This window comes from Artemia franciscana, chromosome 8, assembly GCF_032884065.1.
Source record: "Artemia franciscana chromosome 8, ASM3288406v1, whole genome shotgun sequence".
Lineage (NCBI taxonomy): Eukaryota > Metazoa > Arthropoda > Branchiopoda > Anostraca > Artemiidae > Artemia > Artemia franciscana.
The window spans coordinates 27,794,203-27,808,182 of NC_088870.1; the positions used below are offsets into that span (position 1 = coordinate 27,794,203).

General features: G+C 34.2%; 1 protein-coding gene across 3 annotated transcripts in view; it reads left to right on the top strand.

Moving 5' to 3' along the window:
• The window catches only part of LOC136030235 (uncharacterized), a 94,380-nt gene that overhangs the window by 56,806 nt on the left and 23,594 nt on the right, over nucleotides 1–13,980 (top strand). For all 3 annotated transcript variants that reach the window (XM_065709059.1, XM_065709058.1, XM_065709060.1), the window contains exon 2: nucleotides 8,607–8,731. In XM_065709059.1, the coding sequence (XP_065565131.1) occupies nucleotides 8,607–8,731 (125 nt within the window). The remainder of the gene's footprint in view (nucleotides 1–8,606; nucleotides 8,732–13,980) is intronic.

Consider the following 13,980-nt stretch of genomic DNA (forward strand, 5'->3'; position numbering starts at 1 on the left):
AAATCGTCAATGTCAAAGGTCCATTATAATAGAAAAGTTACAGATCCCTACCTCTAACAACAGAGAAAATCTAAGAACCACTGAAATACTGATTAGACAAAGTATTTAGGGCTATTTTTCACATCTTTGGAGTTATAAGTCTGCGCCCATAAAGGATGCTGAAATGAAATAATTAAAATCAGAGGCACTTTTTAGTCTTAGAACTAATCTCTTGCACAGATAAAATTGTCTGATCGCAAGGGGAAATCATACTTATGAAAAAACTTCTATGGAAACTATAATTGACCAAGCAATTAAGAAAAGGACTAAAATTGGTCATGTATTGTTTAAGCCTCCTCAAATCAGTTGCTTGGTTGCCAACAAACAAGTCATTTTCGCCCGATAATTCTTCTTTTGTAGGCTTATCATCCTCATCAGTGTCAGATTCATATCCAAGGCAATTCAAGTGAAATTGTAATTCAAAGCTGCTTCGCGAATTGTAGCGGATTATTTTGATTAATCTTAATGTTAAAGGTTATAGGGGGAAAAAATGATGCGAAGTTTGAAAGTTAGCCAAAAAACCTTGAAAATGGCGTCAGATCAAAATAAAAACAGCACCATGGAAATCGTCAATGTCAAAGGTCGCATATAGAAAAGTTACAGACCCCTACCTCTAACAACAGAAAAAAATCTAAAATTGAACTACTGAAATACTGATTAGACAAAGTATTTAGGGCTATTTCTCACGGACACCCAGCGAAAAGTGACACGCTCTTTGAAGATAATCGAGGTGAACATCACAACTCATCAGAACATCAGATAAAATATAAAATTGAACCATTGAAATACCGATTAGACAAAGTATTTATGGCTATTTTTCACATCTTTGGAATTATGAGTCTGCGCCCATAAAAGATGCTGAAATGAAATATTAAAATCAGAGGCACATTTTTAGTCTTAGACGATACTTGGACGATATTTCATTTTCTCAATTTTGATTCGCCTAGTGCTCCTAAATTGGCTCTAAATAAGCAAACAGTTTGTTCGTGTCTTTGACATCTCTTGCACAGACAAGATTGTCTGATTGCAAGGAGAAATCATACTTATGAAAAAACTTCTATGGAAACTATAATAAAGCAAGCAATTAAGAAAAGGAATAAAATTCGTCATGTATTGTTTAAGCCTCCTCAAATCAGTTGATGGGTTGCCAACAAATAGGTCATTTTCGCCCGAGAATCCTTCTTTTGTAAGCTTATCATCCTGATCAGTGTCAGATTCATATCCAAGGCACTTCAAGTGAAATTGCAATTCAAAGCTGCCTCGCGAATGGTACCAGATTATTTTGATTAATCTTAAATGTTATAGGGGAAAAAAATTATACGAATTTTGAAAGTTAGCCAAAAACCCTCGAAAATGGTGTCGAGATATACAATACATACATAAAAAAGCAATCGGCCCTTGTTGCGGTTCAAAATATGTATAATTTATCAACTTTAAAGTTATCCATCATAAGCTACGAGCTTGAGAGAATTTGGCTGATTTTGGAGAAAAGAAGAAAAAGGAAAAGATACCCCCAAAAGGGCAAGATAAAACTTAAGACTTACAGAAATAATTGCGCATATGACGGGGAGCTTCCCTCTCCTTAGTCCTCCGTTCTTTACGCAAAAGTTTGACTTTTTGTTCTTATTCTTTAAGAGCGAATGCTTCAACATAACGGCCTTTGAGTTGGAATTAGGAATGAATTTAAAGCACTCTAAGACTTTAAAATGAAGATTGGGAGCTGAGGAGGGGGTAACCTCCCTCACACACGTGATAATGGTACGTGATAATGGTAGTATTATACGCCACTCATTCATGTATATCCTGTGTAAAACTCGAGAACAAACCGGGTACCTCGTTAGTTTCTTTCAGCTTAGCGTGAGACTAAGGAAACATAAAGGCCATTGAGTTAGAATTAGGAATGATTTTGAAGCACTATAAGACTTTAACATGAAGAGTGGGAGCTGAGGAGGGGGTAACCTACCTCACACACGTGATAATGGTGCTTGTGTATTATACGCCCCTCATTCATGTTTATCATGTGTAAAACTCAAGGAAAAACCGGTTACCTCGTTAGTTTCTTTCAGCTTAGCGTGGGACAAGACAGAAAAAAGTGACAGAATATATGGGAAATATATAATTCGGGCTATATATTTGAACATTAAAGGGGGCGGGGGTAGTGTATTTGGACAGTTTGAAGTTAGAACAATTCTCATATTATAATATATAGAATGATTGTTAGCACATCTTGCATGCAGTCCAATATATTTTATCCCTATCCCAACTCCTAATGTGCAAATAGACAGCCCAAATTTGTTTCTAAAGTATTATATTTTCATCATATTTTGTGATATTTTATTAGGATTGAGTGTCAAAGAAACAGGTTCTAATTAAATGAAGCACTTGAGTGGCGTATAATACAAAAGTATCAGGATCATTTCTGTTCATTTTAACCTGTAATGTTGCTCTTTACTTTCTTATGAAGAAAATTAGTTTCTTATTTAGTCTTCTTCAAAGGGGCACAAGAACAGTCCCATTCTTTTGATATGCATGGTGTTATAGGAAATCCATCAATAAGAGCTCCTTTACTATACTTTATTTTATAACGACGTGGTCTACGCTTACAGTTCTTTACTACGAACTATTTGGAAGCAAAATAGATAATCATAATTTCGGATCATAACTGACGAATTAAGCTGCTTTCTAATAATAATCGCAACTCTTAAACTCTGTTTTTTTAATTATCGTTAAAGAGAAAAATCTTAAAGAGTTTTTTTTTGTTTATTTTTCATGACACAAAGCTAATCAAAAAAAATTAAATAAAAAAAAGACAAGGCAAAACTATTTAGATTTTTAAATTTAGACTTCAGTTGAACTTCAATATTGACCTCAAGGTTTTACCCTCCGTAGTCACAGCGATAATGACCATTTTACTGTCGAGCTCTGGTCGATTTTTTGTAACGTGCAACACGTAGTACGATCAACAAGCAGTTACTTAAGAATAGTGGGACTTGTCATTATAAATTTTAGAATTTTTGACACATTTGATTTTTGGGATAAATAGAAAAAAAAACTTCATTTATTTGCCTATGGATTTTGGCCTGAAAATTCCCTTATTCACAGAGACGCATACTTCATTATTCACATTATGGTTGACTAGACTGTAATTACCTTAACCAAAGCCAAATACTATAGTTAAGGGGAAGGTCAAACGCAGTCATTGTCTCTTCATTGCAAAGAATTGAATAGTAAATACCGATGCGCCATCTATAAGAAAATACAATACAATATTGTGTGATGGCAATTTTGACAGCCATTTCAAAAGCGTGTGGTCACTAGCACCAAACCCGTTGGGAAATCCAGAGGCCAAACAAATTGCACTTTCTAGGGTATCACGCTTTAAAATGCTCTCATGCCAAATCAACCACGCTAGGATTATATTCATCTGTAAATCTTTAAAAAGGGAATAGTTTGAGTTTGTTTTTTAAACAAAACTGACTATTTTACGTTCAAATATGGATACGTTCAATAATAAAATCGTTTCGAATAATTAAATGTAAAACTGAAAATAAACAACTCCCAAAACGAATTAAAAAAAAAAAAAATTGTGTAACATCGATTAAATATTATGCATTTGCAAATATTGTCCGAACATTGTTTTTTCGGCATTGCTTACACCTACGGCTAACTGATTTCACTACAAAGGACATAGCTAAAAAATTTAATGCATGGTTTCACCTGTAGTTTAAAATACCCAGCCCAAATTTTTTAGAGGCAATAAGAAGACAGATAATCAGAATATTTGCTGCAAAATTAATCATCTCTTGCCACACCACCCATAGTTTTGTTTGCATTGCAAAGGAACACTAGGGTATAGAAATTATTTAGTAAAATAACCACCATATTTGATTTATTGGACTTGAAGATCACTATCTGGTAAATATAACTCAACAAGTAAAGCAAATGAGCCACAAAATACATATTTTTGTCGTTTTGGGACTACGGCCGAAAATCATGGAGGTCAAGAAAATTCTCAAAGCTGCCAGCATGAACTACTTATGTCTTTCAAAAGCTGTCAATATAAGCTTCCTGCCAACCGACATAAAGCTCCGTGCCAATTCAAATAGATAATAATTATGTTGATGATGTTTAAACAGTTATATAACCTTGGCTACAACTACAAAATTTCATATTGGCAATTCTATACCACAGTCAGAAGGCACATATTACCAAATACATAAAATCATGTCTGAGCACTCAAGCTAGAAAAATTTAACATGCAATGAGATCGTTATTTAATGATTGGAAAATTGGGTTTCAGTTCAGGACACCTTGCAGTAATAAGATATTATCCAACTATTTGAAAGAAGGATGTAGTTTGATATACCTTACAATAAAAATACTGTGAATTTAAATATGCTCCAATTATGTTGGCTGATCTACTATGAATATATCTGAAAATTAAATTACATTTGAAGTACATTTGAAGTTATTGTCTGAAATTTTTTACATATTGCTTACACCTTCGGTAAACTGATTTCACTACGCTAGACCCAGGTACAAAATTTTTAATACATAGTTTCACCAATTCTTCTTCGGTTTTTCACGAACCTGAAAAACTACATTTATGGTCTAAAACCAGCCCCAATTGATTTACAGGAATTTTTTGCTCATTTTCCGAATCCCTAAGAACAATTTATCGATTTATCAGAGCTACCTGGGTTGTTCCCAGACAAATTTTAGACGTTTTCATTTCAACCCTATTAAATCTTAAAGTCTTTTGTAAGGAGCTTCCTCTGCCTTAGTGAGGGCACTGCTAATTTTCCAAAGCCATCCGATCCCTACTGATGATCTTTGTTTGGACTATTGCTTAGCCCCTCCGAAAGATTTCTTCGGCTCTGAGTTACAAACCATCAAGTTTTTGTTTCGAACTATTAAATGTAAAACCAAAAATGAACAATTCCAAAACTGTATTCAAAACATAAAACTTCGCACAGCACCCATTAGGTATGGTGCATTTGAGGTTATTGTCCAAACATTTTTTTTTCCACATTTCTTGCATCTTCAGTTAATCTAGGTAAAAATTTTTAATGCATGGTTTCACCTATTCCTCTAAGAATCTGAACCTGAATGTTCTGAACCCCTAAAACCAATTTATCAATTCATCAGAGCTATTTGGGTTGTTTCCAGACCAAGTCAAGATATTTTTATCTCAGCTTTCTTACATCTTAGATAGCTGTCTTTTGTAAGGATCTTACTCTGCCTTAGTTTGGGCAGTGCTGAGTTCTGTTCGGACCTCTGCGTAGCTCTGCGGAAAAATTTGTTTGGCTGTTAGTTGCAAACCATCATCTGAAATATCCAGATTAATCGTTCTTTGATCTTTATTTCTTGTTTTTCCAGACAAATATTTTCGGAGTAAGATTATAACGGTTTAGAGTGAGGAATAAGTGGTGTAGTAAACATATTTTTTCTCACATTCTGAACTTCCTTGGCAAACAAGACTTTACGTTGTTATGGAGAAGTAAAACTTTTCATTGAAGTTTTCTGTTAGCTCATTTTTATTGGCCGTGAAGTTCCTAGTCCTATAACTTGTGCTTGTAGGCTGTACATTCAATTTCTTGGCATTGGTTTTCTGGTCTGAAATGTTTTTTTGCGATTAAAATCTGTTAGATGGTCACTGTTCATAAGTATGCAGACGGTTAGGGAGGGAGGGGGCCAAGATATAACTAGTCAGTACACTTGAAATGACCTTCAAAACTTTCATACCGGCCAAAATAAATTTCATACTAAACATACAGAGTAAAATAAACTGGATATAATTTCTTGCAAATAGAAGCTGTTTAGGTTGCAAGCACAGCAATGGTATAATTATCTAAACTGATTTTGAGAAGACTCCTCGTAAAGCTTAGTTAAGTCTCATATTCTTAGGCCATTTCTTTTCAATATGTAATTACCATGGGTAAAACGCCACACTGCTATGAGATTTTTAGTAATATGTTAATTTGAAATATTAATATTATGAGAAAAAAAAGTGTTTGTAATTAACTTCCTCAAGTAGGAGTTTAAATGTTTTTCGAAAATATGATTATGAATATTATTGAACGAATAACAGCAAAATATGCCAGAGCTCTACCTTTCCTGAGCCCTGGCGTGAAGGTTCCAACACTAAAAGCTGACAGGACCAGCAAAATATACCTAGAATATAGATTAGAAAGGCAATAGCAATTAATCAAGAATGTTATTATTTTTACATTTAGAGATGTCTGTCCCAGAAGACTTCTTCTTAACGACTCAGTGAATTACAGCGTAAAGACGTGACCAAATTACAAGAAAACTAGAGTAAAAAAATCCTAACTGAAATACTCAAGTTTAAACCTTAATAAATGTTTAAGATTTGGCTTAAACCTTAATAAATGTTTAAGATTTGGCTTAGGAGGCAAGAAGTCATTCAAGTAATGCTTTTATCATGCTAATTTGATTTGATTAGCATACATTCGGAGGTTGGCGGATCCGTAGCGAGCTGGATGCACAATACTTCTTTAACCTCTGTGCAACCGTCATCCGAATTTATATTTAAGTGAAACTGAAATTATGAGAATTATGCATACGAATGGAGTCCAGCACCACCATAGTCAGCCTTGAATTAGATATGGCATTGCAAATGGTGGCTTTGCATGAAACGGGCCCCAAATTTTACTAATGGAGAATCATTAAAAATTATATATGACACTGCTTAAAACCTAAAGTATATGCATTGGGCGCGTAAAAATGGGTCATGCCCAGGAACTCATCGCTCAAAAAGATAGCTTCTAAGGTGAATGAATGCTGTTTTTTTTTACTAGGTTTTATATTGTATTCAACCGGTCGAATAGTACAGAAGGTTCAGTTTAACCGAAAATATTGTCTTTCAAAGAGACAACCCAAACCCTAGCCTTTTAATTTCAATTTAATAACAGAGTTTATTCAAGAAAGTAAACAACAAAAAACCCCACAAAGAATGCACTAAGATAAGCAATGCAACAGAACAATTAACCCTCTTTAATATGTTGCTTACTTGGCGTAACTCATTAAACATAGGAATAAAATATAATATAAAATTAAAATTTGATAATTATCAGCCTTGAAGGATGTTTAAAACTGAGTCCTAGGTCTGTATCCGAGTACTTTAAGTTAACTAAGAGACTTTGCAATTAAATAAAGGAAAACTTTTCCCCCTAAAAACTCCCTTAAAAAGACCAAAACAGAACTGTACAGAAATAAGATAGGAAGATTTCTGTCATAGCAACTAAATATGAAGGATTTCTATTGCATACTCACTATCCCACTATGCTACCACCAACTGTACCCTATACCCACCCCCCCAATACTTTTATAGTAATTTTATCAATTCAGTTTTTTACTGATGAAATAATATCAACAAAATGAACAGGATTATTGAAATAATACAAAAGTATTGATACATATCGACCAAAATTTTGATCTTGATCGATTAATCTTGTTAGGGGCCGAAATCAATAAGAAATACTAGGAAAAATATTCCCCTTAACCCCCCCCCCCCCCGCCAGAAGAAATCCCTCCTTTTAACGTTTGTATACTTAACCAATACTATATGTAAATAATGGCCAGAGTTCACAACTTGCAGCCCTTCCCTGGGGACTGTAGGGGATCAAGTTATCCTCAAAGACATAGTTATTAAATTAATCGACTATGCCGAAAAAAATGTCTGTCTCAAAATTTTGATTGGGTGACTTTAGGAAAATGAGCGTGGGAGGGGTCCAGTTGTCCTCCATTTTTTTGGTCTCTTAAAAAGGGCACTAGAACTTTTAATTTCCATTCAAATGAGCCCTCTTACGAAAAAAAATGAAGTTCTACATTTCTGCAGATAAGAGCTTGAAATCTTGAGAGTAGTGTTCTCTGATATGCTAAATCTGATGGTTTGATTTTCATGAAAATTCTATGACTTTTAGGGGATTTTTTTTTCAAAAATAAGGCAAATGTTCTCAGGCTCGTAACTTTTGATGGGTTAAACTAAACTTGATGAAACTTATATATTTGAAATCAGCATAAGAATTTAATTCTTTACTGTATCTATTGGTATCAAAATTATGTTCTTTAGAGTTTCGGTTACTATTGAGCCGGGTCACTCGTTACTCACAATCCGTTACCACGAACTGTCTTGATCAATTTCATTAAGGTGGGGACTTTATAGAGATTTTAGTGGGACTTCCAGCACACTAGTACATGAATTTCAGTCTGCCATCCTTGTTGACAATTAGGGTTAGGAGTTGACCAGGCCGTTCTCCGTATACATTATTTTGCTTCAAGCCCAATATCGCTGATCCATGTATCATCATACCTGATCCAGTTTGAATCCTTTGTTTTGTTTTTTTGGCACAAAGCGACCTCTGAATATGAAATATACCCCAAAATAAGAAGACATAGATCATTTGCAAATGTAGTTAAATTTTTTACACTAATATGATTGCAATGAAGTGTTTGAGTCATAATCATTACTTGGACTTCTAAATTTTTCGGGAACTAACAACTCAGCTTAAAACTTAAGCTTCTTCATTAATTTCTTCTTTCAGGTTACCATATCATCTTTTTTGCTTCATTATTTTTTCTTGGCGCTTGCGCAGAAAATGTCACAAAAGTCGAGAGTTTTGCAGATACCATTTCATCTATAACAGACAGAAGCTCCGGAAGAACTTTGGTTAGTAGCTTTAAGTATTAAAACTTCTTCCTTTCAACAATTTTTCAATCTTGAAGTTTTGAGGACTTTGATTGAGACTTTGAAGACCTTATTCTTCTGTTTTTCCTCGACAGATTTGTAGACTAGTGTTTCAAATACCCTTTCTTTATCTTTTTTCTGCTTAAAATCCAAATAAATGTAAGTAAAAAATATTCAAAATTCCTTGGGCCAAGACTTGGGGAACGGAGTCTACAGATCAACTTATATACATATGACAGTTGTATAGAACTAAACTATGCCCCTTCCAGGAGCGAATTACCGTCTCGTGCTCTGGATCTATGCTGAGTCGTCTGTCCAAAAATTGTTCCAAGCAAAAGGTTATAAATAAAAGAAATTGAAAAGAATAGGAAAAAGCAGCTGTTAAGATTAATGTCTATTTTCATATCTCAAATTCATAACACGTAACTCAATTAAAAACGCTCAATCAAGACTCATGAATGACTTGTCTCCCGGAGACACATTTTCCTGTAAATTCCATCCGTTTTGGTTAATACGACTATGTTGAAATTCTGGTCATAGTCCGTCAATCTGTGGGTTTCATCTGGGGGTAAATAAGGGTCTCAAGAGGATGGCAAGCCTAAGACTTCAAAGTTGAGATCCAATTAGCTCTCTTCAAAGTTTTTGTGACCCTTCGTTTCATGTGATAAAATTGTGAAACACAAGATGAAATTAATGGACAATTAAGGCCATTATCAAAGCAACAGAGTATCTTAAAAAAATGTAAACAATTTGTCTTCGCCACTCCTTAGACGACAACGTTAAATTTCCATGAAGCTTCATAGAGTCAAAATGCAAATACAGCAAAATAGCTCAAATTTCCGTAAATTTAGCTGTTCTCAGATCTGCTTTGAGAGACGTGAATAAGAAAAATTTGAAAGCTACATTTTTAGACTCGGATTCAACCCAAAGACTTCATCTCAATAATAGACAGTATGATAAAAATCTGATAAAAAGAAGGAAGAAGAAGCCCAACCTGCATATTATGCACAAATTTTGAGTTACACTTAAACTCTGTAGATGTCTAACTTACTTCTTTGCATTCATATCAAATAAATTATATCAAACATAGGTTTCGTCACACACATGCTCACTTTCATTATGCATTATGTCTGCACCAAAGCAAAAAATTTATATCCACATGCATTGTCCAAGACTCCCTTTATTGGTGCATTAATATTGAAACCATAAATTGTTGTGACCAAATTTTAGTTACTCAAAATATGTTTTTTGAACTCAATGTGGTTCGATTCAGGACAGTAAAGTAAAAAAAAAAATATTGACTTAGAATTAGAGTCATGATTAGACAGAAAGGTCAAATCTGATATATTCAATATTAAAGTATTGTTTTTGTAAGAATTGTAAAATTAAAAATTGTTTTGTACGAGAAAATAAAAAAGAAATCATTGTAATGTGTAGAAACAAAAGTGCTGAGTTTTAAACATCTTTCTCGGTGTTTTACCTCGGTACAATTTTTCCCTTTATCAATTTTTCATTTGCAAAGAAGTTTATTCTTAAAAAAGTAAATCTTTGTTGCATACAATGATTAACTGATTTCTCTTAAACATCCTAATCTAACTTTTATTTTCATCAGCTTTAGATTTATACTTGCTTGTCATATTAAATCATATAATCTCATAGTCTTCATGGGATTTGTAGCTAAATATCTTCAGTACTACATAAACCAAAGTGGAATTCGCTGTTGAGTTTCGTAAGAATCCCTTATGACGCCTTTTGAGTCTTGGGGAGGCTTACGAGAAATGTTAGAAGAACAAGTTTTGATAAAATGAAACTTTTTTTTTGTTTCTAGAGGAAGTAAATTCAGATTTTCAGTATTAAATATTTAACCGATGAAACCTGTGAAAACAATTTAAGCAAGAACTTGAACTACAAAGAGGTATATAAACTTGAAGGCAAGCGGAGCTTATTCGATTAGCATTTAATGGAATTTGAATTCATTTTTAAATGGTAGTCATTTTCTAAAATCTATTAGGCCGACAGTTTGGACAAAGAGAAATCAATTTTATGTTGTTTCAAACAAACAAATGACCATTGATTGTTAGCTAAATTGACACATACTGACATTTCTTCGTTAATGTTTTGGATAATTTTTCATTTATTAAAGTAAGAAACGTGAAAACATTTCAATCATATTTTGTTTTCAGTAAAGCGCAAATTGTGTTCTGGTCTTGACAAGGCATAAGGGTTATCAGCCCTAGTCATGTTGATTTTTGCTTGTTTTGAGTTTGAGTTGGTTATTTATTGTAATTTCTATTCGTTTATGTGTTTAATTTATTTATTGATAGTGATTTATGGTAGTTTTACGCTTGGGAGATTATTTGACTTTATTTTTGCTTATTCTTGGCTTAATGCAGCTCTAAACTTTTCTTTGAAAAACTTGTCTTATGGAAAAAGCTTTTTAATTACTTTCTGTTCGTTCTTTATTAACATAGTCTTTTTCATAGAAAAAAAAAATATTGTTTATCTTTTCAGTTTTCTACTGTTAGAATCCATAGTAAGGGGTGCTATTTGTATGTTGGATAAACTTTTCCAACAATTTTTACTCTTGACAAAACGGGTATTTTTAATTTAATTTTATAGCTTCTGAAGATGACCTAAAAAGTAAAACTTAATATCATTCCCAAAAGATTATGTCTGTGCTCTTTGACAACATGGATACACTTACACTCTTTTTATTTATTTAAATCGTAAGAACAGAAGTTGTAATAGGTTGTATCCCCAAAAGTTTCAACTTAATACCCCCAGTCGTTCTCGATACTTTGCTGAGGTTTCTTATTGACAATCATTTAACACAATTTTATATATTTTTAGAGCAACATTTAGTTTTGAAGCATACTACACCAATGGAATAAATGTGGGGTTGATATGCCTAATATCCCTTAAGGCATAGTTCCTGGACCGTTCTATTATGCTGAACAAAATTTTTTAATAGATGCGTTTGGGAAATGAATGGGTTTGATAGAAAGGCTGCTTGCCCTCCAATCTTTTGTTACTGTCAAAAAGGATACCAGATCCTCGCGCTGTAATTGGATTGTAAGGGGGAGTACTTTCCCCCTTATATATCTAGTAAAATCATTTTAAACAAGTAAAAGCAAAGTAAAAAGATTTCAAATATATTTTGTTTTCAGTAAAGTGCAAATTATGTTCTGTTTTTGAGAAGGCATGGGGGTTCTCAGCCCTGATCATGTTAATGTTTGCTCGTTTTGAGTTTGACTCGGTTATTCATTGTATGATTTAAATAAACAAAATATGTTCAAAATGTTTTTACTTCTTTAAATTTAATAAATCAAAAATTATTAAAACTTTAAGGAATATATTTCAGTATATGTATACTAAACTGAAAATCCACAGCCATTTTTTTTAGTAAAGGGCAATTTATGTTCTGGTCTTGGGAAGGTATGGTGGTTGTCAAAGACGTAATTTCCAGACCTTTCAACTAAACTGAACAAAATGGCTATCCCAAATGCGAGGGAGGGGGGGTTACAAGCCCTCCAGTAACTTTCGACTATTAAAAAGGGCACAGTTCCAATTGAATGAAAAATGGCGCAATTTGAATTTCAAATTGAATGAGCTGTTTCCCAAGTTTCTACGACAATAAATGGCAATCTCAACATTTCTATCAGATATATTTCGGTAAAATACTAGGTTTGGTGGGGGTATCCACCCTCTGATCACTCTGAGCCTTAAAAAGGACACTATAACTTCTGATTACGAATGCAATGAGCCCCCTTCGAAATTTATACGATAATTTTTTCTATAAAGGCCTTATATGCCCCCGGGGCGTAACATACGACTCTTGCTCTGAAGGTTGTGGCGGTGTTGCAATCCTCAAACACATAATTTCCGAACCTTTCAAGTAGACTGAACGAAATGTCTATCTTGAAATTTTATTTGATGTTTTTGGGAAAATGATGGGCGTTAGTTGCCCTCCAATTACTTTCGACTGTTAAAATGGGCACTGACCCTTTCAATTTCTAATCAAATGAGTTGTTTTCGAAGTTTCTACGACAACAAATGGCCGTCTCAAAATTAAAATCAGATGCGTTTCGGGAAATTACGAGATTTGTGGGGGGGGGTATCCACACTCTGATGACTCTGAATCTTAGAAAGAGCGATAGAACTTCTGATTACCATTCCAAAGTGCCCCCTCCAAAGGTTATACGATCACTTTTTCTATATATACCTAATATATCCCCAGGCATAACTTACAGCCCTTGCCTTGAGGGCTTTGGGGGTTGTTATCCTCAAAGACATATGTTCCAGACCTTTCAATTACGTTGAACAACATGACTATTTCAAGATTTTTATTGGATGTGTTTGGGGAAATGGTGTGCTTGGGAGGGGGGTTAGTTGCCCTCTAATTACTTTCGACTATAAAAAAGATCACTGGGTCTTTCAATTTCCAAATCGAATAAGCTGTTTTCGAAGTTTTTTCGACAGAAAATGATCATCTCAAAACTTTGTATCAGATGCATTTCGTGAAAATACAAGGTGTGGTGGGGGGGGTATTCATCCTTTGATCCCTTTGAATCTTTAAAAGGGCACTAAAACTTCTGATTACAAATAAAATGAGCCCCCTCCGAAGTGGGGTCACGGGGGGTTTTTACGATCACCCTTGCTATATATACCTTTTATGCCCCAGAGCATAACTTACGACCCTTTCTCGGAAGACTCAGGGGGGGGAGGTTGTCATCCTCAAATACATAATTTCCGGAACTTTCAATGACGTTAAACAAAATGGCTATCTAAATTGATTGGATGGGTTTCGGGAAATGGTGGGCTTGGGAGGGGGGTTAGTTGCCCTCCAATCACTTTCAACTATGAAAAAGGACACTAGTCCTTTCAATTTCCATTTGAATGAGCTCTTTTTGAAATTTCTAATACAACAAATGGCCATCTCAAAATTTCTAGGAAATACATTTGGGGAAAATATGAGGTGTCGGGGAGGGGGGGTATCCACCCTCCAATCACTCTGAATTCTAAAAAGAGCACTAGAACTTTTGAATACGAATCCAATAATCCCCCTCCGAAGTTTATACGATCACCCTTTCCACATATAACTTATATGCCCCAGGACATAACTTACAGCCCTTGTCCTGAGAGATTCAGGGGGTTGTCATCTTTAAAGACACAGTTTCCGGCCCTTTCGACAACGTCGAACAAAATGACTGTCTCAAATTTTTTTGAATGTT